The sequence below is a fragment of the Canis lupus genome, chromosome 15 (assembly GCF_011100685.1).
Source record: "Canis lupus familiaris isolate Mischka breed German Shepherd chromosome 15, alternate assembly UU_Cfam_GSD_1.0, whole genome shotgun sequence".
Lineage (NCBI taxonomy): Eukaryota > Metazoa > Chordata > Mammalia > Carnivora > Canidae > Canis > Canis lupus.
In genome coordinates this window covers 38,249,663-38,276,858 of record NC_049236.1, presented here as the reverse complement: position 1 = coordinate 38,276,858, position 27,196 = coordinate 38,249,663, and the positions used below count along the sequence as shown (strand labels likewise).

Genomic DNA, 27,196 nt, shown 5'->3' with positions numbered 1-27,196 from the left:
AGTCTACCAATAGGGTAAATAAGTTATGGTACAGCCAAACATGGAATATTATGGAAGTATAGGTGGACAGATAGATGGATGGACAGATAGATGGATAGACGGATGGATGAATGGATAGATGGATGGATAGATTAATGGATAGATATATAGAACTGGAAACTTTTGTATTGATGTAGGATTTACTATATACACATCAATGCTATAAATGGTTCCTGCTGTAATAAAAGAATTGTGTCGTCAGTGGAGAATAAATTAACCTAAGCTGATTTAAAAACCTTGATAATCGGGGGATCCCTGGGTGGCTCAGTGGTTAGCCCCTGCCCTCGGCCCAGGGTGTCATCCTGGAGGCTGAGTCCCACATCTGGCTTCCTGCATGGAGCCCGCTTCTCCCTCTGCCTGTGTCTCTGCCTCTCTCTCTATATAGATCTCTCATGAATAAATAAATATAATCTTAAAAAAACAAACTTGATAATCAAGTTATATTCTATTGGAAATTATAAGTCAAAATTAAAGCTGCTCATTTCCTATTTACTGACTTTCTATTACTCTAGTTTTATGCTCATTTTAATGTAATGACATGAACATAATGATTGGAGTCTAATAGCTTTTTATTTCTTTTTACAGTAGACTCTATGCCCCACTAGTCACCATTTCTGAAATCCTTAAGTAAACAGCCTAAACAAAGGTCTACTTATTAATCCTTAGATTACGGTGTAAAATGTGGTATTGTTTGGAGTTCTCACCAAACATTATTTAGTATGATAAAAAGATCCAAACAACTCCAAAATGACTCATTTACAAAAACAAAACAAACCCATAAAATGACTATTTACGGAGAATGCCATATAACTCTTTCCTGTCATGCTGATTTGGAAAGTCTTAAGAAAAGTGTCCCCAGTAATAGCAATGATACCTGAGAAACAAACACCTTAGTGTTATGTCACCAAGCCAATGTAACTGAACAAACCTCCCTTGAAGCCCTTCTGGCTCCTTCACTGAAGGAAAAATTGGACTTACTCCATTATCTGATTATGACAGCCCTCATTTTTTAAAAATTTTTATTTATTTATGATGGTCACAGAGAGAGAGAGAGAGAGAGAGAGAGAGAGAGAGAGGCAGAGACATAGGCAGAGGGAGAAGCAGGCTCCATGCACCGGGAGCCCGACGTGGGATTTGATCCCGGGTCTCCAGGATCGCGCCCTGAGCCAAAGGCAGGCGCCAAACTGCTGCGCCACCCAGGGATCCCCAGCCCTCATTTTATTAATCAAACCAAGTCCTCCCTTCACGAAGGAATTGAATCTGAATGTTTGGGGTTACCTGGTTGTGCCTGGTCTGACATTCCTTTGTTGTTATCACAAGTAAAAACATAAACCCTATAGTCAGTTCTGGGCTTTCACGACTTCAGTCTTGATGAGTAGCTGTGTGGCCTCCTGAAAATTACTTAATCCATTTGCACTTTAGTTTTCTCAGTGGCAAAATGAGGACTTACTCTGCTTCCTATAGATGAGCAAGTACTGATGAGAGTAAGCATTCTTGTTTACTACCTGAAATAGCCATTTGGCAACTATTTTTTAAAGTCCTATTATTTTCTTTACTGTTACATGTAATATATTTCTGTAGGTTTTTGATAGTTAACCTTTATCAGTTAAGGGCCTTCCTTTCCATTGCTCTATTGCTAAATTTTTGTTTGTTCGTTTAAATAATGAGTGGGCCCTGAATTTTCTGGATCGGTTGTCCTGCATCTTTTAAGATGATTACATAGTTGAGATCATAAGGAGCAACATGTTTAAAAAGACTCAGGATTAGGAGTCTGTGATTTATGGACCGTAACAAAAATAACTCGCAGAATCTGATGAAGTTTGAAAACATAGTATTGTCATTTGGAACTAAAACAAACATGGCACAATTCACACAAAATAACTGAGAATATTTAAGTAACATATTCTACATTTGCCCCACTCATTTTACTTAGGACACAGCTGACTTTTTTTTTAGAATTCTTAACTGTGGTAAAAAATGAACATAGTATTTGACGTCTTAGCCATTTTTTAAGTATACAGTTTAGTATAGTTATATAGTTTAGTATTTAAGTATACTCAAATTGTTGTGCAATGTATCTTCAAAACTGTTTCATCTTGCAAAGCTCTATTCCTATTGTAATTCCTCTTACCTACTCTCCCAAACAGCCTCTGGCAACCACCATTCCCCTTTGTCTATGAACTTGGCTACTTCAGGAACCTCGTATAAGTGGAATCACAGTATTTGTCTTTCTGTGACTGGCTTATTTCACTTTGCACAATTGTGCAAGCAACACCCATGTAACATGGGACATGATTCCTGGACTTTTCAAGGTGGAATAGTATTCCATTGTATGAACATCACATTTTGTTTATCTATTATTCATCTGTCAGTGGACATTTGGGTTGCTTCTTCCGCAAGGCTGCTGTGAATGATGCTGTTATGAACGTGGGTGTGCAAATTTCTTTTCAAGATCCTGTTTTCAATCCTTTTCAGTAATATTCCCAAAGGTGGCTAGATCATTAACTCTAATTTTATGAGGAATGTCCACATGGTTCCATAGTGACTGTACTATTTCACATTCCTATCAACAGTACACATGGATCCCAACTTCTCCAAATCCTCACCAACACTTATTACATACTGGCTTAATTTTATCAAGTTTTAAATTTTAATCCCAATATAGTTAGCATACAGTGCTGTATTTGTTTCAGGTGTGCAATATAGTGATTCAATGATTCTATACATTACTCAGTGCTCATCAGGACACGTGTGCTCTGTAATCCCATCCCTGTGCTCACATCCCTTCCTGTAACCATCAGTTTCTTCTCTATAGTTAAGACTGTTTCTTGAATTCCACGAGTGAAATTATGCATTTGATTATTTCACTCAGCATTATATTCTAGAGCCGTCCATATCCTTGCAAATGGCAAAATCTCAGTCTTTTATGGCTGAGTAATAATCCATTGTGTGTACACACATCTTCTTTATCCTCTTGTTTTTTTTTTTTTTAAAGATTTTATTTATTTATTCATAGAGACAGAGAGAGAGGCAGAGACACAGGCAGAAGGAGAAGCAGGCATCATACAGAGAGCCTGACGTGGGACTCGATCCAGGGTCTCCAGGATCACACCCTGGGCTGCAGGCGGCGCTAAACCGCTGCGCCACTGGGGCTGCCCTTCTTTATCCTCTTGTTAGTGAGTCGACAGTTGGGTTGCTTCCATATCTTGGCTATTGTAAATAATGTTGCTATATACATAGGGGTGCATATAGCCTTTCAAATTGGTGTTTCCGTATTCTTTGGGTAAATAGCCAATAGTGTGATACTAGATCATGTGATAGTTCTCTTTTTACATTTTTGAGGAACCTCCACAGTGTCTTCCACAGTGGCTGCACCAGTTTGTCTTCCCAGCAATCATGCGGGAGGGCTCCCTTTCTCTGCATCCGCATCAACACTTGTTTTACATAGTGCGTTTTTTTGATAGTGGTCATCCTGATGTGTGTGAGCAGTTATCTCATTAGACTTGCATCTCTGTACTGAGTAGTGACATTGAGCATCTCTTCACATGCTTCCTGGCTGTTTGTATATCTTTTTTGGAGAACTATCCAAAGTTCTTTGCTCATAATTGGGCTACTTGGGGTTTTTTGTTATTGCTGTTGAGTTGTAGTTTTTAAAAAAATATATTTTAGATACTAACTTATTAGATGTATGATTTGCAAATATTTCCTTCCATTCTGTAGGTTGATTGTATCCTTTGGTGCATAGAAGTTTTAATCTCATTTGCATATTTTTGTTGCCTATGGTTTTGGTGTAATTTTCAAGAAATTATTGCCAAATCCAGTATCATGAAGTATTATTCCTATGTTCTCTTCTAGGATTTTCATTTTATTATTTATTTATTTATTTATTTATTTATTTATTTATTTATTTATTTATTCATTCATTCATTCATTCATTCATTCAAGACAGAGAGAGGCAGAGAAGCAGGCTCCCAGTACCTTCGCCTCCTGGTGTTAATTTGTGGATGCTACACTTTATGACAAAAGGACTTTGAAGATGCACTTATTAAACTAGGGAGATTATCCTCAATTATCCAAATGGGCCTACTCTCATCACATGAAACCTTAAAAGCAGAACAAGGCAGAAACTAAAAATGTGAGGACTCATTAGCTTTTGCTGGGTTGAAGATAGAGAGGGGCCAGGTTCAAGTATAAGAAATTGGATTCTGGGGGCAGCCCCGGTGGCTCAGCGGTTTAGCATTGCCTTCAGCCCAGGGTGTGATCCTGGAGGCCTAGGATCCAGTCCCACGTCAGGCTCCCTGCATGGAGCCTGCTTCTCCCTCTGCCTGTGTCTCTGCCTCTCATGAATATATAAATAAAATCTTAAAAAAGAAAGAAAAGAAGTTAGATTCTGTCCCAGTTGAAGGCATGTGAATGTGGATTCTTCTCTAGAGCCTCTCCTACTGAATCCTTGATTTTGGTGTTCTGAGACTGTAAGCAGAGAACTCAGCTGGGCCATGCTACACCCAGACTTCTGACTCATGGAAACTGTTAAATAATAAATTTTTTTTTTTTTAAATCTCTACATCCAGGGGAACCCCTGGGTGGCTCAGTGGTTGGGCGTCTGCCTTCAGCTCAGGTCATGATCCTGAGGCTCAGCAGGAGTCTGCTGCTGCTTCTCCCTCTTTGACTCCCCCTCCTCCCACTTGTATTTTCTCAAATAAATAAAATCTTAGAAAAAGATATTTCCATTTTCTTCTAGAAGCTCAACTTACTTTTATTTATTTTTTAAAATTTTATTTATTCATAAGAGACACAGAGAGAAGGCAGAGACATAGGCAGAGGGAGCAGCAGACTCCTGCAGGAACCCAATGTGGGACTTGATCCCGGAACTCCAGGATCACACCCTGAACCAAAGGCAGATGCTCAACCACTGAGCCACCCAGGCGTCCCTAGAAGCTCAACTTAGGTCAATGATCCACCTCAAATCAATTTTCTGTTCATAGTAGGAGTCAGGGGTTAATTTTTTCCTATGTAGAGATCTTATTTCTCTGCCCCCTCCTTTTTTTTTTAACTTGGCAGTGCTTAGTTTGTATTTACTGAAAAAGCATAATGGGGGTGTAGGATCAGCCAACTGAAGTTCAGAAACAAAAATACACTGTGTACCTGGGTATTTGTGAACATTTACAACTGCTCTAACAGAAGTGTTCAAAAGGTATTGTGATGTGCTGAACACAATACCATGTGGTTCTGCTGATGCTTGGGTGATAACATTTTTTTCTGTATCTCAAATTCCCCTGGGAAACTTTCTTCTAGGGAATTTTTTTTTTTATTTTTTTTTTTGGTAGTTGACAATGTTACATTAGTTTTCAGGTATACAATCCAAGTCTACATGTGTGCTAGGCTAGCTCAAGTGTAGCTACCATATGTCATCATACAATACTATCACAATATCACCAACTATATTCCCTATATCTTTAAAAACATCCTTTCATGGATAGAACCGCATGAACAAATTATGAAGTGACTCCTATTTCTGTGTTAATTGCTATAACTGTATTATAGCCTAATTCTCATGTTACTCTTTCAGTTACCTAGTTAGTAACTTTAATAATTTTTTTAAAAAGTAGTTTCTATCCCCAATGTGGGGCTCAAATTCACAACCCCAAAAGAGTCACACACTCTACCCAATGAGCCAGCCAGGCACCCCCAATTAATAATTCTTTAAATTAGGGCCCCTGGGTGGCTCAGTCAGTAAAGTGTCTGCCTTTGGCTCATGGTTTCTCTCTCTCTCTCTCTCTCTCTCTCAAAAGAATCTTTAAAAAAATTCTTTACTAAATTTTTTGTTCATGTAACTGGTGTCATTACTGCCTCCTGATTAGAATTAGAATCCAGTACACTGACAAAGGGCTAGTATCCAGAACATTTAAGAACCAGAAATCAATACGAAAGTTGTCACTGGTACATTAGCAGACCCTACGACCAACAGAAATACACACATATATAACCACCAAAGGACACAAAGAAAGTTTCATAGCATTTTTTGTTAATAGCCAAAACCTTGGAACAACCCAAATGCCCATTAAAAGTCAACTGGGTGGAAGGCCTGGATGGTTGAGCCATTTGCCTTCAGCTCAGGGTGTGACCCCAGAGTCTCGGGATCAAGTCCCACATCGGGCTCCCTGCATGGAGCCTGCTTCTCCCTCTGCCTATGTCTGTGCTTCTCTCTCTCTCTGTGTCTCTCATGAATAAATAAATAAAATCTTAAAAAAAAAAAAAAGTCAAGAGGGTAAGAGTCGGGATCCCTGGGTGGCTCAGTGATTTAGCGCCTGCCCTCTCAGGGCAGAATCCTGGAGTCCTGGGATTGAGTCCCACATCGGACTTCCTGCATGGAGCCTGCTTCTTCCTCTGCCTCTCTATGTATCTCTCATGAATAAATAAATAGAATCTTTAAAAAAGGAAAAAGTGGGTAAGAGTCAAATGGGTCAGTTAAGCATCAGGTTTTTTATTTCAGTTCAGGTAATCATCTCAGGGTCGTGAGATTCAGCCCCACATAGGGCTCCACACCAGGCATGGAGCCTGCCTAAGATTCTCTCTCTCCCTTTGCTGTCCTGCACCCTCACTCGCATTCTCACTCTGTAAATAAAAATTCAAAAAGTTAAATGGATAAATTATACTATATCTATGTAATGAAATACAACATAGCTATGACAACAATCTACCATTGCAATTATATGGACTAATCTCACAATGTTAAGTGAAAACCACATAAAGGAGTACATAAAATGTATGACTTTATTTACAAAGCAACAAAAGAAAAAAACAATCCATGCAGTGGTTACTCTAGGTGAGGAATTCCTGAGGGGTAGACACAAGAAGGGAGAGGAGTCTGGGGGATTGGAAATACTGTTTCTCGAACTGTGTGGGGGTGTATGGCCTCATTTTAGGCAAAAACCAAAATCCTCAACATATTGCCAACTTTCAAACCACTGCCCTATATTCTTGGAGCTGTCTACACTTCTGCCCCTGCCCTAACACTGAAATTCTCACGAATTTTCACTGATGGTAAACTTAGAATTCATTCCTCTGCCCACATTTATTCAGCAGAACTATGGACCACTCCTCCTAAAACGCTCTCTTCAGTGACTGCATTCTCCTGGCCTACATCTAGTCCTTACATAGAAAATTCACCCTTAGCTCTTTCCCAGTTCCAAATTTGTGGACGGTATTATGTATTTCCATCCCTTTGAATTTACAGATTTCTTAGGACTCCAGATTATTCCCAGTTTCTCTCTTAAGCTTCAGATCCTGCCTGCCAACAGATGATCTCCATTTGGAATTTATTCACATGATATCTGGTGCTTACTAGGTGCCAAGTATTGTATTAGGGGCTAGAATTTCTCATAGGGAAATCAAATTCAATGTATTAAAACCCAAAGTCTATCTTCCTTTCCCCATAGTCTTCCTTTAAAAAAAAAAATTATTTATTCATGAGACACACACACACACACAGAGACAGAGACACAGGCAGAGGGAGAAGCAGGCTCCACACAAGGAGCCCGATGCGGGAGTCAAATCCCGGGACTCCAGGATCACACCCTGGGGCCGAAGGCAGGTGCTAAACGGCTGAGCCACCCCGAGGATCCTCTCCCACAGTCTTCCTTTAGAATTTTTTCAGTGACTGGCACCACCTTCCACCAGGTCAACCAAGTAAAAGATTTCTAGGTAATTTTTTAGTTAATCTTTCTCTGACCATCTTATTAACCAAGTGTGTTGAATTTACCTCTGAAAAATAAGTCTACTTATCTCCCCAGTCTCATTGCTATTCATTCTTATTTAATTCTATAATCAATTTTTGGGATGATGAACAGATGAAAGTGAGGAAAGAAACGAATTCCAAAGCAATATTTAACATTGTTTCCAAGTGGTATAGCTTGGCTAAATTATTCACAGAACCCATTAGTTCGAGACAGCTATGGTAGCCAAGCTACAACATCCTGGTACTCGGGGGATCCCTGGGTGGCTCAGCGGTTTCGCGCCTGCCTTTGGCCCAGGGCGCGATCCTGGAGTCCCGGGATCAAGTTCCACATTGGGCTCCCGGCATGGAGCCCGTTTCTCCCTCTGCCTGTGTCTCTGCCTCTCTCTCTCTCTATCATAAATAAATAAAAATAAATCTTAAAAAAAAAAAAAAAAAACCATCCTGGTACTCAATTCTTGGCAGTACCTTCTGCATTTTCAGTTAGCTGTAAGACCAAGAGAATATACAGCAACAGTGATGATGTGTCATTTCCAAGATTAGATTATATAAATGCTATAGTTTGAATCACGGGTACAGGGGATCCCTGGGTGGCTCAGTGGTTTGGCGCCTGCCTTCGGCCCAGGGCGCAATCCTGGAGTCGCAGGATCGAGTCCCCCGTCAGGCTCCCTGCATGGAGCCTGCTTCTCCCTCTGCCTGTGTCTCCACCTCTCTGTGTCTATCATGAATAAATAAATAAATAAATATTAAAAAAAAAAAAAAAAGAATCACGGGTACACTTTCCCTCTTGGATTGCTTTGGGAGAAGCTAGCTGTCACGTCATGAGGGGACTCAGATAACCTAAGGTCTTTCCCCAGCAGTTGGAGGAACTTGAGTAAGAAACCTCAAAGGCCTACAACTATCCTATGAGCTTGAATAAGATTCTGCCCTAGTCAAGCTTTTAGATGATACTGCAGCCCTAACAGTTTAACTACAGTCACGAGATCTTAGTCATAATCCTACAGCCAAGTCACTCCCTGATTTATGATCCATAGACACGGCAATAATTAAGTTGCTAAATCTTGAGGTTACGTACCAACAGAGAACTTATTTCCTTTAATTAAACCATAGCTGTGATAAAACTATAATTTCTGTTGCTAAGACAAATTAAACAGGTACATTTTATACTGTTTCACAAATTCAAATTATGTTATCACCACAAGATAAATATGTTGAATTTTCCACTACAAAATCCATAGTGATCTAGTACATTAGTGCTCGATTAGTATTGTATATTCATAATTTATTCCCAACAAGCTCTGACAAATTTTTGGTTGACTTAGAAGGGTTAAACATTATTAATTGGCCACAATAAGGTAAAGAAAATCGGCAACAGTATTTAAACTGCAGGTAAACCTACACTGCTGTTAGTTAATTAAACATATATATTTTTTTCTTTTAAAAAATCACTTCTTGGGACACCTGGGTGGCTCAGGGCACAATCCCGGCCAGTCTGGGGATGAGTCCCACAACAGGCTCCCCACAGGAAGCCTACTTCTCCCTCTAGGTCTCTCTCTGTGGGTCTCTCATGAAAAAATAAAGTCTTTAAAAGAATGCCCAAGTCAAGTTCAAAGATTTTTTTTTTTTTAGATTTTAAGATTTTTTTTTTTTAAGATTTTATTTATTGAGATTCCTGGGTGGCTCAGCCTGCCTGCCTTTGGCCCAGGGCGTGATCCTGGAGTCCTGGATAGAAGCATGGGGCCTGCTTCTCCCTCTACCTGTGTCTGTGCCTCTCTCTCTCTCTGTCAGAGATAAGTAAATAGATAGATAGATAGATAGATAGATAGATAGATAGATAGATAGATAGATAGAAATAGATAAAAAAAGATTTTATTTATTTATTCACAAGAGACACACAGAGAGAGAGAGAGAGAGAGGCAGAGACACAGGCAGAGGGAGAAGCAGGCTCCACGCAGGGAGCCCAATGCGGGACTTGACCCCAGGACCACACCCTGGGCCAAAGGCAGGCGCTAAACATCTGAGCCACCCAGGGAGCCTCAAAGATATTCCTAAAACTGCATCCTCTATTGCCAAAAATTGTACTTGGCACAGAGGCATCAAATAAATATTTGCTCAAGTGGACAGTAAAATTTTATAAGCAATTTCAAAATACTGTGATTATGGCATAAATGCCATCAAATGTCAGCTAAACTAATGATTCTATACCAGAACACAATAGAATCAACCTGCTGGAGTTGCCCTGCACTCAAAATTCAGGGTCTCCTCTACTTCCTTCCCAAGTCTTTGGTAGGAGGATGGTATATAAATTCTGAAAAGCACTCAGTGACTGCTAATTCAAGGTGACAGGCTGGCCACATAGTCTCTTCCTGTTGAGGCTCTATTATTACTGAAAAGGGAGACTGATCAGACAATCCCAGGACCCTGGAATCATGACTTGGGCTGAAGGCAGACATTTATCCAACTGAGCACCCAGGCACTCCTGAGAAGGGAATTTATTTTATTTTTTAAAAAGATTTTTATTTATTTATTAATGAAAGACAGAGAGAGACAGAGAGAGGCAGACAGGCAGAGGGAGAAGCAGGCTCCATGCAGGGAGCCCGACATGGGACTTGATCCCGGGTCTCCAGAATCACACCCTGGGCCAAAGGTGGCACCAATCCGCTGAGCCACCCAGGCTGCCCCTGAGAAGGGAATTTAAACATGTTTACCACAATGACAGAATGAAAAAGAAGTGAGATGTCAAAGACAATGCATTTCAAAAAACAGTATAAAGATGGAAAACATTAATAGAAAATCCTCAACAAAAAAAGATAAGAAAATGCAATGTGAAAAAGAGTCTTTTCAACAAATGCTGCTGGGAAAACTGGGCAGCTAGCTACATACAAAATAATAAAACTGGATCATTTTCTTACAATGTACCTAAATGCATTAGGACCTAAATGTATGTGAGACCTCAAACCATAAATATCCTAGAAGAGAACACAGGCAAAAATTTCTGACATCAGCCATAGCAACATTTTTCCTAGATATGTCTCCTGAGGCAGGAGAAACAAAAGCAAAAATAAACTGTTGGAAGTATATTAAAAAAAAACAAAAACAAAAAAAACAACCAACCTTCTGCACAGCAAAGAAAATAATCAACAAAACTAAAAGACAACTTACTGAATGGGTGAAGATATTTACAAATGATATGTCCAATAAAGGGTTAGTATCCAAAATATATAAAGAACTTATGCAACTAACCACCACCACCACCAAAAAAAAAAAAAAAAAAAAATTTCCAAAACAGTATAGAGATCCTCCCAAAAATTAAAAATAGAACTACACTATGATCCAGTAATTCCATTACTGGGTATTTACCCAAAGAATAAGAAAACACTAATTTGAAAGCATATATGCACCCCTACGCATAATATTCCATTGGGTATATGTATATATCACATCTTTATCTGTTCATCTATGGACACTTAGATTGCTTCCATAATTTGACTATTGTAAGGAATGCTGCAATATTATCGTTATAGTAAAGAGTTAAATCTTGCTATTTGCAAAAAATATGGATGGATCTAGAGTATAATGCTAAAGGAAGTAAGTAAATGAAAGACAAGTACCACATGGGGGTGCGTGGGTGGCTCAGTCAATTAGATGTCTGACTCTTGATCTCAGCTCAGGCTCTGGTCTTGATCTCATGGTTGTGAGTTTGAGACCAATATTAAGGCTCCATGCTGGGTGTGGAGCCTATTAAAAACAAAAAGACAAAAAAAAGAAAAATACAAATCCATAGGACTTCATTCATATGTGGAATTTAAGGGAAAAAAACCCCAAAAGTGAACAAAGAAACAACAAACCAAAAAACAGAATCAACTATAGAGAACAAACTGATGGTTCCCAGAGGGGAGGTGGGTGAGGGATGGGTGAAATACATGAAGGGGATGAAGAGAGTACCTTTGTTTTGTTTTTTAAGATTTTTATTTATTTGACAGAGTGAGCACACAAGTAGGAGGAGTGGCAGGTAGGAGGGAGATGCAGGTTCCCCGCTGAGCAGAGTCCAACTCTGCTGGATCCCGGGACCCTGGGGAGCACGATCTGAGCAGAAGGCAGATGCTTAACTCATTGAGCCACCCAGGTGCCACAAAAGCACACCTAGCTTAATGAACACCGAGTAATGTGTAGAATTGTTGAATCACTATATTGTATACCTGAAATTAATAGAATACTGTATGTTACTACACTGGAATTTAAAAAAAAATAGAAAATGAAACTTAGAAAAAAATAGGGTATATAAATTTAATATAAAACAGAAAATAACATTTAGGGATGCCTGGGTGGCTCAGTGGTTGAGTGTCTGCCTTTGCCTTGGCGTGATGCTGGGGTCCTGGGATCGAGTCCCACATTGGGCTTCCTACATGAAGCCTGCTTCTCCCTCTGCCTATGTCTCTGCCTCTCTTCATGAATAAATAAAATCCAAACAAACAAAAAACCCACAAAAAATCAATTAAAAAAATAACATATTTAAATAAATTAATCATTTTAAATTTAAGAAAAAAGTGATAGTATTTATGCAATTAAAAGTTGTATATAATTCATGATAGGATAGGTAATACTGATCAATGTATTTTAATGTACTATGATTATGATGCCCAAAAATAGCTTTCAGTAAAATCTGGACTTTGAAAAGAGATCCCATTATTTATGAAAGAATGGCCTTTAGTATAAACAATATTACACCCTAATTACGTGGTAAGTTGCTATAGCAGCAATCATATTACAATAAATGTATCAAAGTGGGACACCTGGGTGGCTCGGTGGTTGGGCACCTGCCTTCGGCTCAGGTGTGATCCCAGGATCAAGTCCCTACATCGGGCTCCCTGCTTCTCTCTGCCTCTCTCTCTCAGTTTGTGTCTTTCATGAATAAATAAATAAATCTTAAAAAAATAAATATATCAAAGTAACACACATTAAATTTATATAATGTATTACGTCAAATATATATATACATAAAAGAAACTTAAATGGCGACAGAGAAAGATGAAAACTAGAAGCGGATTTTAAGTTTGGAACTTAGAGGCACCAAAACTGTAGAAGGAGCAAGGCTGAATAAGAAAATGGGTACAGAGTATATATGTGGGGTTAGTCTTTCCCTTCTGCTGTATCGTATATAAAGAGACCCATCATTTCCCAGCTGTGCAAACTTCAACAAGTCTCTTAACCCCTCTGAGCATTAATTTCCTTTTTGTAACGAGACATTAAGAAAATACTTTCTTGGGACGCCTGGGTGGCTCAGTGGTTGAGCATCTCCCTTCAGCTCAGGGCATGATCCTGGGATCTGGGATCGAGTCCCACATCGGGCTCCTTGCAGGAAGCCTGCTTCTCCCTCTGCCTGTGTCTCTGCCTCTCTTTCTCTCTCTGTGTCTCTATGAATAAATAAATAAAATCTTAAAAAAAAAAAAAAACTTTCTTCACAGGATTATCACAAGGATTAAGTCAGTCAATACATGCCAAGCACATAAAACAGTAGATAGATATCTAGCACAGGGTAAGCATGCAATAAGCATGGTAAGCCTTTGATGCTATATGCTTTCTAATTAATTATAGGATATATATTACTTTAAGAACCACAAATTTATTTTTATTTATTTTTTTTTTTTATTTTTTATTTTTTTAAGATTTTATTTTTTAATCCTTATTTATTTATGATAGTCACAGAGAGAGAGAGAGAGAGGCAGAGACATAGGCAGAGGGAGAAGCAGGCTCCATGCACCGGGAGCCCGACGTGGGATTCGATCCCGGGTCTCCAGGATCGCGCCCTGGGCCAAAGGCAGGCGCCAAACCGCTGCGCCACCCAGGGATCCCAAGAACCACAAATTTAAATAAACTCACCTTTGGGAGACGCATGAATGATGGACAGAGAAAAACACTTCCATCTTATGAACACAGCTCCATTATTAATATACCTTGGCAACATCTTTGCTTAATCTCAAAGCAAGACCAACAATGAGTATCAGAGAGAAGTACTAAGACAGTAAAACTGGGGTGAAAAAAGGAAAGGGAGACTGAAAAAAGTATATTATATTGTACTCTATTACTTTACTGTAGAGTGGGAGAGGTACCTTTGAAAGCTTCCCTCTATCATTGTGAGTATAATGGCTATCCACCACTTATCCGTGAACAAATGAGGAGCTGATTATGAAATGATTAAAAGCAAAATATAAAAGAGTAGACTGAAATGAGAACTAAAATTCAACAATCTATAAAACTCACATAAGAAACATTATCAGGTATCTTAATAGTTTGTACTATATGAAAAGCATTTATTACAATGACAAAACTAGAGGTTAATTATTTTTTATTATTGAATTATATTGTAAAGTCTACATCTACAATTTAATCAGGAAGAAATGCTTTGCATTTACATCAAGGACACATTTATTCTAGTGGAATAAAACAGACACAGACAAAAGACCAAGTATACGTTAAAAGAAAAAAAAAAACAAACTACATGTTTTACCTGGTCCTTCTTTTACTATTTTGGACCATACCTTTCTATTAGAAAATTGATCTTACATACATATAAGTTCGATTTATCTTCCCATATTTTTAAACATTAAATGCAGCTTCTCACAATTTCTAATCAAAAAGGGAAGCAAAGTTTAGAAACAAGAAAAAAGTAGACTGCTATTACTGTACTGCAGAAAAGATGAGTAAAACGTGCCCCCTCTGTGGCTCATTTCAAAGAAACACTTTTACTCAGAGAGGCAAGCATTTCTGATGTAGGAGTAAGTTCCCCACTCCTCCATGGGACCAGACCTACAAATTTCTCATCAATTGCAAAGTTAAGTGAAAAATGTCTACAAAATAATTCAAAGCCAAACACCAGAATACAGCTAATGAAATAAAAATTGTGTGGTTGGTCTAAATATACATATTAAGCTTTTGCTTTTTTAAAAGTATCTTTTTATTTCAGATGATATTTAAAATAACTTATACCTTTAGTGTGCTTTATGGTCAATCACTGTAAAGTTTAAATTCAAATGAGTAAGTTTAAATTTTTGTTTTACTTGATTCTACTGAAATTTCAATTACCTACTACTTTACTTAACCAAGTTATACATGAGGTAAGTTTTAACTAAAAAATAAAATAAATCAACCACAAAGATAAGTTAACCATTTCAAGAGTATATAAAAATCATAATGCCCACTTCATATTCAGAGATTATAAATTTATGTATTAACTACTTTGTATCTAAGAAAAGTTTACTATGAAAAAAAAAAAAAAAAAAAAAAAAAAAAAAAAAAAAAAAAAAAAAAGAAAAGTTTACTATGTAATTTTAAGTAAACACTTTTTGGACTTTTAAATCAAATTCTGTTGAAAAATATAGGGGAAAAAAATAGCAAATTTTGTTTTTGGTAACAAGACAATGTAATAATGAATCCAAATGGAACCTCAGACCAGTATTTAAAGTTTCTAACTTCTAAACAGACACACACTTATATCTAAAAAATATTTTGGTAGCAAACTGGATTAACAGAATAAATGTTTTGTTGTAAATAAAAAGTACAAGTTTCCAATTACAGCCTTATAGCTAGCTAAACGTTTTAAAAACATGTACAGCTAGCTAACAATTCTCTAAAACATGTATATGTTGCACTAAAGATCCCTGCTAAAATATCAACAGCATTTAAATGGGTCTTACTGAAGTAGGACATTCATGATGCTAGAAATCTTTTAAAAAGTGAGTACAATAGGACTACAATAATATTACTATTAATAAAAGTTACAGAAGAGATTATTGCTGTATGTTCCCCCATAAACACATCAAACCTGTGGCAGTTACAAAAAGTACAACCCAAGTTACTTGTTTTCTTACCAATTTCATGTTTCACGTATCTCTAAAGTTTTTATACAGCAGAGAATAATACTTAAAATCTTTTCTGTAAGAATTCAAAGTATTTAAATGTGTAGCTTCACATTATACTACCATATTTTGCCCTTCTTGTTTCCCAAATACACAAAAACAATATACATTTTTCTCAAAAGTGAAATAAGATGTCCACATTAAAAAAATAAAGCCTACAAAAATGTTCCAGAGCTAAAAAAGATTATTCATATGGCACGAAGTGATCTCCTACTCGTCCAAAGTCCAAAACATTTAAATGAAGTCCATTTATATATCCTGTTTGCTTTTCAATGAAATCTACATTTATTGAGGTGAAATCACATTATTTTTAGTTCTCAAGTCAACAAGTGTACACAAATTTTCTTTATACAGTTATTAGAAAAAATAGGAGACCAAATTGAGTGTGCCAAAGAGATATCATTCAGATGGATTTACCAGAGTCATTAGAAAGAAAACTACTGAACGGATTTCCTTGGTTGGTTTCCATAGCTTGATAGACCAAAAACAAAAAAATGGCCACAACAACAAACAGCAAAATTTTTATCCACATGGGAATGGAGCGTCCTTTTTTTGTCTTTTCTGACTTGACATCTGCCAAGGGAACATACTTAGGAATATATTTAGTTGAAAAAGATTCTTCCATCCTGAAATCACTGAGTTCTAATGGCCGGCCTGCAGCCCCTTTGATTGGTCTGCGGCAACTAGCACTGTTGGGAGTGAAAGCAGGAAGAAAAAAAGTAAATTTAGATAAAAGTCATGATTTCAATATAAAATATAAAATGTTATTACCACTCCTAATTTCAAACACATTCTTTGAAATAATAATAGAAAACTGTCACATGTAAATAATGAGGTCAGTCAGCCTATTTAAAATCTCTATACATTTTTCATTTAAAATGTTGGATGCGGGGCAGCCCCGGTGGCGCAGTGGTTTGGTGCCGCCTGCAGCCCGAGGTGTGATCCTGGAGACCCGGGATCAAGTCCCACATCGGGCTTCCTGCATGGAGCCTGCTTCTCCCTCTGCCTGTGTCTTTGCCTCTCTCTCGCTCTCTCTGAATGAATAAATAAATAAATCTTTAAAAAAAAAAAATGTTGGATGCTGGGATCCCTGGGTGGCGCAGCGGTTTAGCGCCTGCCTTTGGCCCAGGGCGCGATCCTGGAGACCCAGGATTGAATCCCACGTCGGGCTCCCGGTGCATGGAGCCTGCTTCTCCCTCTGCCTATGTTTCTGCCTCTCTCTCTCTGTGTGACTATCATAAATAAATAAAAATAAAAATAAAAATAAAAAAATAAATAAATAAAATGTTGGATGCTCATTCTACTAGAAAATAAGACTCAGAACACTAATAGTCACTAAACTTGTCTTCTTTTCAGAGCCAGGATATTTAGGAGATAAGAGGAAAAAAATAAATTTGTGCTTCTTTCAGTCAGGAAACAATTCAGGTGTTATCTAAACAGTCTTTTCAATTAGTAAAGGGAAACCTTAAGGGAAAAAAATTATTTCCTTCTATGTTTCTGTTTAGAGAAAAGAATTAGAAAGAAGGCAAATTATTTATTTTACTTCAGCTTATTAAAGTTAACTTTGAAACTGACTCAACTTTCAAGAACATGAACTGGTGACTTAGAATTAAACTACTCTCAAAAGAACAGTTTAATTCTGAGAACACAGGTACAATAACTGTGTGAAGAATTAAAAACTAAAATTCCCATATTATATGCCAACCACACTTAGTTAAAAATTAAAAAATTAAAATTCCTATATATGCATTTTAAATAATCATGTTGTACATCCTAAATATATACAATTTTTTATGTCAATTACACCTCAATAAAGGTGGGAATAAATAAGTAAATATATAAAAACGCCCTAGTAGAATACACTAATACTTGTTTTAATGTATCTGAATACCTAATTCCTGTTGGTGTAGATGCTTCAAAGGGAAACATTTCCTTAAGAATATCCCTTTCTATTCTTCTTTCCTCTGTTTTTTCTCCCACCTAATAAGAAACAAACAACAAGTTAACCTTTAGTGTAAATGTGCAATTAAAACATAATCAAAAAAAGAAGTTTCAGAGAACAGAATGCTTTCGAGTCTGCCCCAGCTTTTACCACTGCCCTTTCTAAATTCATCACCACCCAAGTATTCATATACTTCCAAAGCTCCCTTCAATTTTTTTCAATGTTAATGTGGTAATGGGGGCCTGGGGACTGCCACGCATTCAAGCAAGTTAAAAAAAAAAACAAAACAAAACGCCACAAAACCCCCCAAAACTAAAATTCAGTACAGCTAATATGGCAGCATTAGGTTCCCCCACTGGATTTATTAAAAATACACGGTTTCTTCTTCTGTTAAGAAATTTCTAATAAAATAAATAATGAAATCTGGAAGATATCAAATTAACATGGATTTTTAAATTTTAGTATATCTTTTAACTACCGAGTCAATTCAATCTTTTTAACTTAAGAAAAACCCATAAAATGATTTTTTAAATAAAATAATCTGATGGTTTTTGCAGTTTACCATTACGCTCAGATCAAAACAACCTTTGGTGAAAATTCATTAAAATTATAATGCATCATGCAGTTAGTACTTTAGCTTAATTATACAGGAGTTAATCAATTCAAGCATCATACAAAGTCACATTAAAGTCTCATTATTTGACCTTTTAGTAAAAGATAGTATAGCCTCCCCAACAGCCCAGTAATGCTTTCAACCCACATCAATAACAAAGAGAACATATTAGAAGCAGCACACCAATGAATACTCCCTTGAAAAGTAGAACTTAAGAGACACAGGAGCAAGCAGATAGTATTAGCATATCATACTATATTAGTTACTTTCGATTGTCACTAATAAAGTATGTCTTTAAAATAACATATGCATATATATACACACACACAAACACATCCCACCCAGTTAAGAAAGCTCTGCTCCCTCCCACTGCAAAAAACAAATATAAAAAATTTCCTCTTTAAAAGATCAATGATAGCATCGATCTAAATTTTATGCATTTACTTCAGCTCTCGTCAATGGTTTCTTTGGTGTTCTTCTGGGTATGTCTGAGAATTCAGTGATTGGCAGAATAGGAGCTGCATGCTTGAAATTTCCAGTCACCCTATTGACAACCTGCCAAGATTCAAATTATTCAGACTCAGAATTATCCACACAAAACAGACACGTAAAAAGAAAAAAAGATACTCTATTTCTGTAATATCTGAAAACTTTCCCGTAATAAAAATTTAGGCAAAAGAACCTAGAAATGAACATATTCAGTGCTTCTCATATGAAGCCTTACCATTCTTTAAATATTTTAGCAAGAAAGTATCCTTACAATACTTAGAAGTAGGATTCTTGGAACAAATTTATATATATAAATTAGCCATACTGAATTAGAGATTAGAATTTTAGAATTTAGCCAAATTCTAAAATTCAGAACTATATGGGGAAATTAGTTTAAAAACACAAGTTTGAGATTTGCCAAAATTTACCACCTCCCCAATTCTAATTAAAGGGTAATTTACAAAGAATACCACTTGTATAGTTTATGAAACATATTTACTAAGGTTTCGTTGCTTGAAGCCATTATAGTTTCAGCTATGGGAGTACTCTCTGAAATTATTGCACCATCTATACGAAAATGTTGTGAAGTTTCCACCTGTTAGTTTGAAAACAAAACAAAAACAATAAATATAAAATAATCACTAAAACCCTACCAATCTGAAAACCCAATTCTAAGCAATAAGCCTTGCATCACCCTTTTCCTTGGAGTTCTTCTCGACCCTCTTGTGGATTCCCTAGTTAATGCCTGCAGAGGTCCGCCTTTTGAAGATCCACTTGTCCATTCAGTCTCAGTTACTCCAGCTTGAGAATAGCTCTATTCAAGCATCGACACATTAAAAAGTCATATTCTAACATCAAACACCTTAATAATGGCCATATTAGCTAGCACACTGAGAGGTCATGAAAAATCTCCCAATGCAAGCATTTGCAAACTGCTATGTCCTCAAATTATTTCTAAATGTATTGACTGAGCTAGTAAGTAGGCACTGGAAAACACTTACAGTAAAATACACTAAAGGAGCTCACAAATCGTAAAAAAAGCAAGAATAAAAGCACATAATTTATCACCAGCTCCTTCTGTGACTTGCTGTTTGCTATTTGGCTCTTGTATCACATACAACTGCACCTCTTTTCTGTCTAAACAAAAAGGCTGATCATGACTTTTATAAGAAAGTCATTTATTATAACAAGTCAGTTTCCCTTAAAAAGTTTCCCTTAAAATTTTATAAATGTTAGCACAAGTTAAGCATTATCCTTTTCAAGTAGTTAAGATTAATGAAATAGATTCAGTTTAAATTTTAATCTATACACAGCTATCTGAACTTAAAACTTCCCAGTTATCAAACTTTTCTTAGAAACAGATATTAATATTGAGCAACAAAAACCTAGCGGTTACCTCTTTCACAAACAACAAGCCTATAACTTCAATGCCAAACCTAAGTGCTTTATCCACTCCTTACTACAGAAACGTAGCAATAGTGATGGGTCATTGTTCTCTTCCAGTCCCAAATTCCTGACTCCTTGAAAAGCCAATAGATTTTTCCTCATTTAAAAAATAATTTAGGAGCAGCCCTGGTGGCTCAGTGGTTTAGCGCCGCTGGGGATTGAGTCCCACCTGCTTCTCCCTCTGCCTGTGTCTCTGCCTCTCTCTCTCTCTGTGTGCCTCTCATGAATAAATACAAATCTTTTAAAAAATAAAAAATAATTTAGGAGTCCTCACGTATTAGTTTGAAAACCACTAGACTGGTACTTCTCAAACTGTAATATGCAGATCAACCACCTGGAGCTTTTGTTAAAATGCAGATTCTGATTCAATAGCTCTGGGGTAGGGCCTGAGATTCTGCATTCCAAGTAGCAAGTTATTATTATTTTTAAAGATTTTATTTATTTACTCATGAGAGACACAGAGAGAGAAGCAGAGACACAGGCAGAGGGAGAAGCAGGCTCCAAGCAGGGAGCCCAACGCGGGACTTGATCCCAGGACTCCAAGATCACATCCTGGGCCAAAGGCAGGCGCTAAACCACTGAGCGACCCAGGGATCCCCAGCCAAGTAGCAAGTTATTAAACTCTGAAACCACTATTACCAGATAAAGTAACCAGAGAATATCCATCAATGGTAGTATTATACTAGAATGTGCTTATATTGTTACTTCTGCTTTCAAACTAATACTTTATCTAAATAACTGGTATTTTCGTTTCCAAGTAAGTTCCTATTATTTTTAAAGACAGATTTATTTTACTCTCATCCTGGGACAAGAGTGCTTATCCAGTGAGTATCCTTACTTCACTGAAAACATTATTACCAAAACCCCGCAAGGCACAAATTTATTTAGTCTCATATCTAAATTTGTATTTATCTATACTTGGGATTAACATTTTAAGAGTTTCGCTGACTCACAATTGGAAACTCTGGGGTCCTTCTCCTGCTGTCAAATAGGAAATATTTGCTGAATGCAAACTTAAGATTAGTCAAAAGACAAATCTGTTAAGTTACACACAAATATGATAAATGTTCATTAACAATCAAATCCCTGATTATTTGAATAGAAAGGAAGAATAGTTTTAGTATGAGGTTCTTAATCCTGGCAGCACAGTATTAACTAGGGAGCTTCTGAGAAATATCAAATGCCTGCAACCCTACATTAGTCCAATCAAGTCAGAGTCTCTTCCAGAAGTGTCTTGGGCATAGTTAAAATTTTTTTTTTTAACAACTTCTGAGGGGATTCTTATGTGCAGCCAGTGTTGAAAACATCTGGTTTAAGATACTGTAACTGACTTGTGATGCATCTCAAAGTCAAGTATTTTCCTAAAACTACTTTCAATTGTTTCCTCTTTAATAGTTAATTGCTCAATGCCAATAAAATTAATTAGAAGCAATATTTTAAAAATATTCTGGTTTGATAGTCCTATTTGGTACTATCAGTGCATACTAAGTATTTTGTTTTTTTAAAAGATTTTATGGATTTATTTAACCCAGAGATAGAGTCAGAGAGCATAAGAGAGGGGAATGGCAGAGGAGGAGGAGAAGCAGGCTGCATACAGAATAGCAGGGAGGAGCCCAAGGGCGGGCTGGATCTTAGGACCCTGGGGATCATGATCTGGGCCAAAGGCAGACATTCAACCAACTGAGCCACCCAGGCGCCTCTATACTAAGTGTTTAAAAACTCTTCAAAGAATTAAAAACTACTTCCTTCTCCCTTTTTAAATATTATATTTATTTATTTGAGAAAGAGACACAAAGGGGGGGGGGAGCACAGGAAGAAGGAGAAGCAGACTCCCCGCTGGGATCATCTCTTGAGCTGCAGTCAACCAGACCAAACAACTTAGCCACCCACGGGCCCCTAAAAACTGCATTTCTTGAAAGGGCTAATAAAACTGATAAAACACAAAGACCAGATATTTTAGCTTTGTCCAAGAAGGTGGGGATGAGGGGAGACATTGCTTTTCCTTAAAATTGGTTATCTATCAAATTCCAGGATTTTCTATTTGTTGTATTTTGGACTAATCTCTTCATCAAAAATTTTACCAAATCCACTGAAACTATTATGGTTAATAAAAAAATAACATGTTTACATTCCTGTTATCTTTGATCTTAAAGTCAAGTTCCATTTAAAGATTCTTTTATTTTCTTCTATGGAAGGGAACACAAGAAACATATTGGCTGCCTGTGGGGGAATAGCTGGGAAGGGGCAGAAAGAAACTTTTCATTATAAATCATTTATACTTCCTTTTACCCAGGTTTATTAAATTCTTTGGGTGAGGACTGTCAACTAATTTTACTAGTTCTTTCACTATTATTATCTTTAAAAAAAAATTTTTATTTATGAGAGACCGGGGGGGGGGGGGGGGGGGGGCAGAGACACAGGCAGAGGGAGAAGCAGGCTCCATGGGAGCCTGACATGGGACTCGATCCTGGGTCTCCAGGATCCCACCCTGGGCCAAAGGTGGCACTAAACCGCTGAGCCACCAGGGCTGCCCTCACTATTATTATCTAATTCAGAATTAATAACCTTCATAGAAAACTAGTTGACAACTCTTCACACACCAGAAAAGATATTCTGAAGATTTTTTTCTACCAGAATCCACCGCAAACAAGGGAAAATTATTGATTGAAAAGAAATTCATTGATTGCTATGTACTCTGGTGCCAAAATACTAATAACAATGTCATCTATTTTCAGCAAGATGTTCTATAGCAACTACTTAATTTATCAGGAATACAACAGGAGAAAGAAACAAAAACCTCAAATTGCCTTTCAATAAGCTACCAGGCAAAAAGTTATTTGGAAAACAGCAGGCGGTTGAGGCACAAAAGAATGCAGAAGCTGGGCTATTAAAGGAGGCTATAGGTCTGTCAGTAAAAACAAGCTCTAAACAAAAGATTTACACAAAACTAAGTTTATAAAAGAGATAGTATAATTAATTAAAAACCACGTTACCCTGAAGAACTACCAATTTAGTAATCTGGTTAACTCATATCAATCTTTTTTTAAAACAGCGTCCTATTCCTCCATTAGAGAAAGGTATTCTCATACATTGCTGGTGGGAATGCAAAATGCATCAACTCTTATGCAGGAGATTTGATAACCAAAACTACCCAGCAATTATGCTTCTAGATTTCCCCAAGATAAATTGGCTAAAATAAGAAATGATACATGTAAAAGGCTGTTCAATTCATTTTTGCATTATCTAAGCAGTATAAATGAAAATAATCTAAGTACCCACCAAAAGGAAAGTGGCTGAATAAAAAAACACAGTACATCCATAAAATGCAATGACAGGCAGTGGTACAGAGCAATCCAGAAGACGGCTATATTGTATCCTGATAGAGAGTGATACCCAGGTTACATGTTTAGATTAACAGAAAGATAGAAATGTGCTAAATTCATTGCCTTTTATGTAAGGAGGGGAGCAAAAATAACTATTAATCTATGTATTTACTTAATGTTTTCAAAAGGAAAATTTTAACCAGAACTTAATAAAAAGTTACCTATAAATGGAAGGAACAAAAAGCCAGATTCTAACTCCATCTTATTTTGCCTAAATAAAACTGTATGTCCTCCATAATTAAAAAATAGATATGAAAGAAAAAAAATTCATTCAAGTCACTTTAAGCAGTATTTTGATTTTAGACCCACAAGACAAAACAAACAAAAAACCACACTGTAAAAACCCCCCAAAACTGCTGTTTAGCAGCCTTATGATCAGTAGTACTATATTATTTAGAAACATCTATGTAGTGATAACTACGTTAAGTCACATAATTTTAAGAACCAAGATGCTCAGGACAAAAGAGATCTAGGTAGAACAGCCACAAGGTAGATAGCTTGCATTCGTCCATAAATTTGATGAATTTGTGCTTAGTTTTCTTTTTAAAAGGTAGGTACTCCTACCTCTACTAGTAAAAAGGCCTAGAAGTAATGACAACCCAGCAGAAATGCACAACCTAGCACCCAGACTGTAGGTAGACTCCAAATAATATTTTCATTGAAAAGGATTAGGGTTCTTTGGGAAAATGGCTGATTTGGTAAAAGGCAGGCAAAATACATGAGACTGAGACCTCTTATTGTGGCAGAAAACAAGAAACTATCAAAAAACAAACAGGGCCAATAAAACGACACAGGAACCAACTCAGTAATTCCCAATGGCTAAAGATGGCACAATTTGAAAATGATGAATGTAACTTATCATAAATGAAATATATAAAAACCTTACTAGTTAAAAAATATTTTATTGATCATCTTTCAAAGTGACTAGGGCACTTTAATTTGAAAGCTGGCAAATTATGCTAGCTGTCCTGTGTGAATTTTATCTGAAGATAATATGCAGATAATGAGGGAAAAGTTCTTTATAAAAGAATTCCACTTACAGACATAATGGAATGAGAGAATGAGAAAAATCTCTACCTTACAACCTCAAAATAGTAGATCTAGGCAATAATCATAAATGGCTGTCAAAACTGTTAAAGGGTGACATGGAACTTTAAAATGGATGGATCATGCTTTCAACATCTGAACCTATTACTAATTTAGCATCATTTGCCTCCTGAAGTGGTAAAATATAAAGGGCAGAACACCATTTATGAAATATTCGTGTCCAAGAAACTGAACATCAATCTGACCAATCCTCCACATCTATGCTGTTCAATATGGTAACTTCTAGCCATGGCTATTGAAAAAACATTATCATCATAGAAAGGTCTACTCTACAGCTCTATACTGCTCTACTACAGGTCTTACTCCAGGCTACAGAAAATACAGAGTAAGAGATTGAATGACACTTGAAGAAGCAATCTGCCAAATCAAGAATGTGGGAAATTCTGGAGAGAATTGACCTGGTTTCTTCACTGAATTAATGGAGGGGAATATTACAGTGGAGATGGATACAGGCTTATGAGATAAAAACAAAACAAACAAAAAAACCCACCAAAACAGTATGTGCGGCTTGCTTGGATCCTGATTTGAGTAATTTAATCATGAGAGTATTTCTGAAACTGGAGAAATTTGAACAGAGTAGATATGAAAGAATTATTAATTTTATTAGGTATGATAATAGCATTGTTATGTATGTTTACATGAAATAGTTTCTATCTTTTAGAGATATATATTGAAATACTGACATTTTAACAGGTGAAATGTCAGAGACTCGCTTTAATATATTCCAGGAAAAAGCAAAATAACAAAACCAAAAGGAATTTAAAAAGCTGGAGTACAGATGAAGATGAAACAAAACTAGTAAAATGTTTAAAACTTGTGAAGCTCTGTGACTAGAGGGTCATTAAACTCTTCCCTCTGATTTTAATGTTCTAAATTTTGTATGAGGCCATCGTCATCTCCTAAATCTATTTTTATCCTGTCCCTCAGTTTATATTCCCCAACTCAAACCATCTTTAATACCATCCTTCATCCTGCCTTTTAACCTGTTATCTGACCAGTCGAGCATTCCTGATGGCTCCATACCATTCTGCTTTTATACTATGAACTACAATTCTCCATGCTTGTCTATTTCATTGTCCTTCACTGGATTTTCCTAGTTTCTCTTGCTCTGTTATTTTCTTATTCTTCAGCATGACCTTGTAGCTCTTCCCTAGTAATACTAGATAAAAGGGCAATAATATTTTTATTCCAGTATTTGGTTCTATATTAAACACAATATTTCACTGAGTGCTCTATACATTCTCCATAATCACCAAGCTTATCTCTAACAAATAATTCTGAAATTCAACTTATCAAGTATATCAAACCAAGACAGACATGGCTTAAGAAATCAAGAACTTCCTCTGAGGATGTGTGACTTTAGAATGACAGAAGATAAATAACCAACTGACACAAGACAAAGAAAAGATAAATAACCAACTAGACAAAATGATAAGGAAAATGACTCCAGGGATAGCTATCTTATAAAGGTCAGCCAAATCAATGCTAGATTAGTCAATAATTTGTTCTCTGTAAATTATGCTTTTTAGTTCTATTTCCTACATTTTCCTCTTGAAAAACTGTATCCTGCCTCCACAATGAGACAGATAAATTTTCACCTCAGAAAGGGGAAGAAAAGTGGGGTCTTAGGAACGGATTAGCTTCAGAGTCAAGGAAAAAGCCACAGGAGACAAGCAGAAGTAAAAGCAAAGTTACGAATCTAGACAAAGATTAAATATAAAATCCTTTCCCCTTCCTTTAAAAAAAATTATGCTTAGGCATTTATTTCCACCTTTTAAAATATTTCCCTTAAAAGGCAATAGGACTGGCTTTGAACCATGCTTATTAGCACAGAATCAAACACAAATGAGACACTTATTAACACTTGCTTTAGCAGTAAGCACAGGCTACACTACTGACAAAAAACATGAAGTTTAGATTTCTAATGCCATTTGATGAACAATGGAATGAACACTTCATTGACTGTGCTGGAATTTAACCAAAGGCTAGGACGCAAGCAAATTAGTGTTGTCAGATTACTTACACCTGAACACAGCGATCATAAAACTAAAGATACCTGATTGTGTTCAACTCTTCTTTGCTTGAGTGTTACTGGAGTCTTTGCTCTGCCTTTTAGTGGCTCTCTCTTCTCAAGCTTGAGCTCTATTTTAGAGTCTGGAAATAACATCGGAGAAACATTACTCTCTGAAATACACAGTAAACTACAAGGTCATCCTAACATTACCCTGGAACCTTGGTTTTAGGTACATTCTTGGGTAAAACAAGTTTGCCTATTAGTTATTACCTCAATCAACCATGACTGTTCAGCTGCAATTTCTGTCTTTGAAAACTACTTCCCCATTCTTATTTTATCCCATGTTTACTCCCCTACTCCTTAATCTGATCACCACTTCTTCCTATTCTTTCCTTTTTCTGGAATAGCCTAAAACATAAAGTGAATTCAAACTGTTCATGGAGGCTTGTCATAAGAAACCACCTTGGTATAACTGAGGAGGTAAGGAAAATAAAACTCACAGGTCACTTTTC

At 36.7% G+C, this 27,196-nt stretch overlaps 1 protein-coding gene across 4 annotated transcripts in view; it reads right to left on the bottom strand.

Moving 5' to 3' along the window:
• Positions 1 to 15,946: 15,946 nt before the first annotated feature.
• TMPO (thymopoietin) overlaps positions 15,947 to 27,196 on the bottom strand; it is a 35,923-nt gene continuing 24,673 nt past the window's right edge. Inside the window, exons 4-9 of one of the 4 annotated variants that reach the window (XM_038558730.1) lie at positions 26,727 to 26,824; positions 19,429 to 19,548; positions 19,234 to 19,329; positions 18,690 to 18,800; positions 17,582 to 17,670; positions 15,947 to 16,379 (exon numbers count right to left, since the gene is read on the bottom strand). In XM_038558730.1, the coding sequence (XP_038414658.1) occupies positions 16,094 to 16,379; positions 17,582 to 17,670; positions 18,690 to 18,800; positions 19,234 to 19,329; positions 19,429 to 19,548; positions 26,727 to 26,824 (800 nt within the window). In that variant the 3' untranslated portion in view covers positions 15,947 to 16,093. The remainder of the gene's footprint in view (positions 16,380 to 17,581; positions 17,671 to 18,689; positions 18,801 to 19,233; positions 19,330 to 19,428; positions 19,549 to 26,726; positions 26,825 to 27,196) is intronic. The other 3 variants (XM_038558731.1, XM_038558732.1, XM_038558729.1) reach the window with 3 other exon arrangements.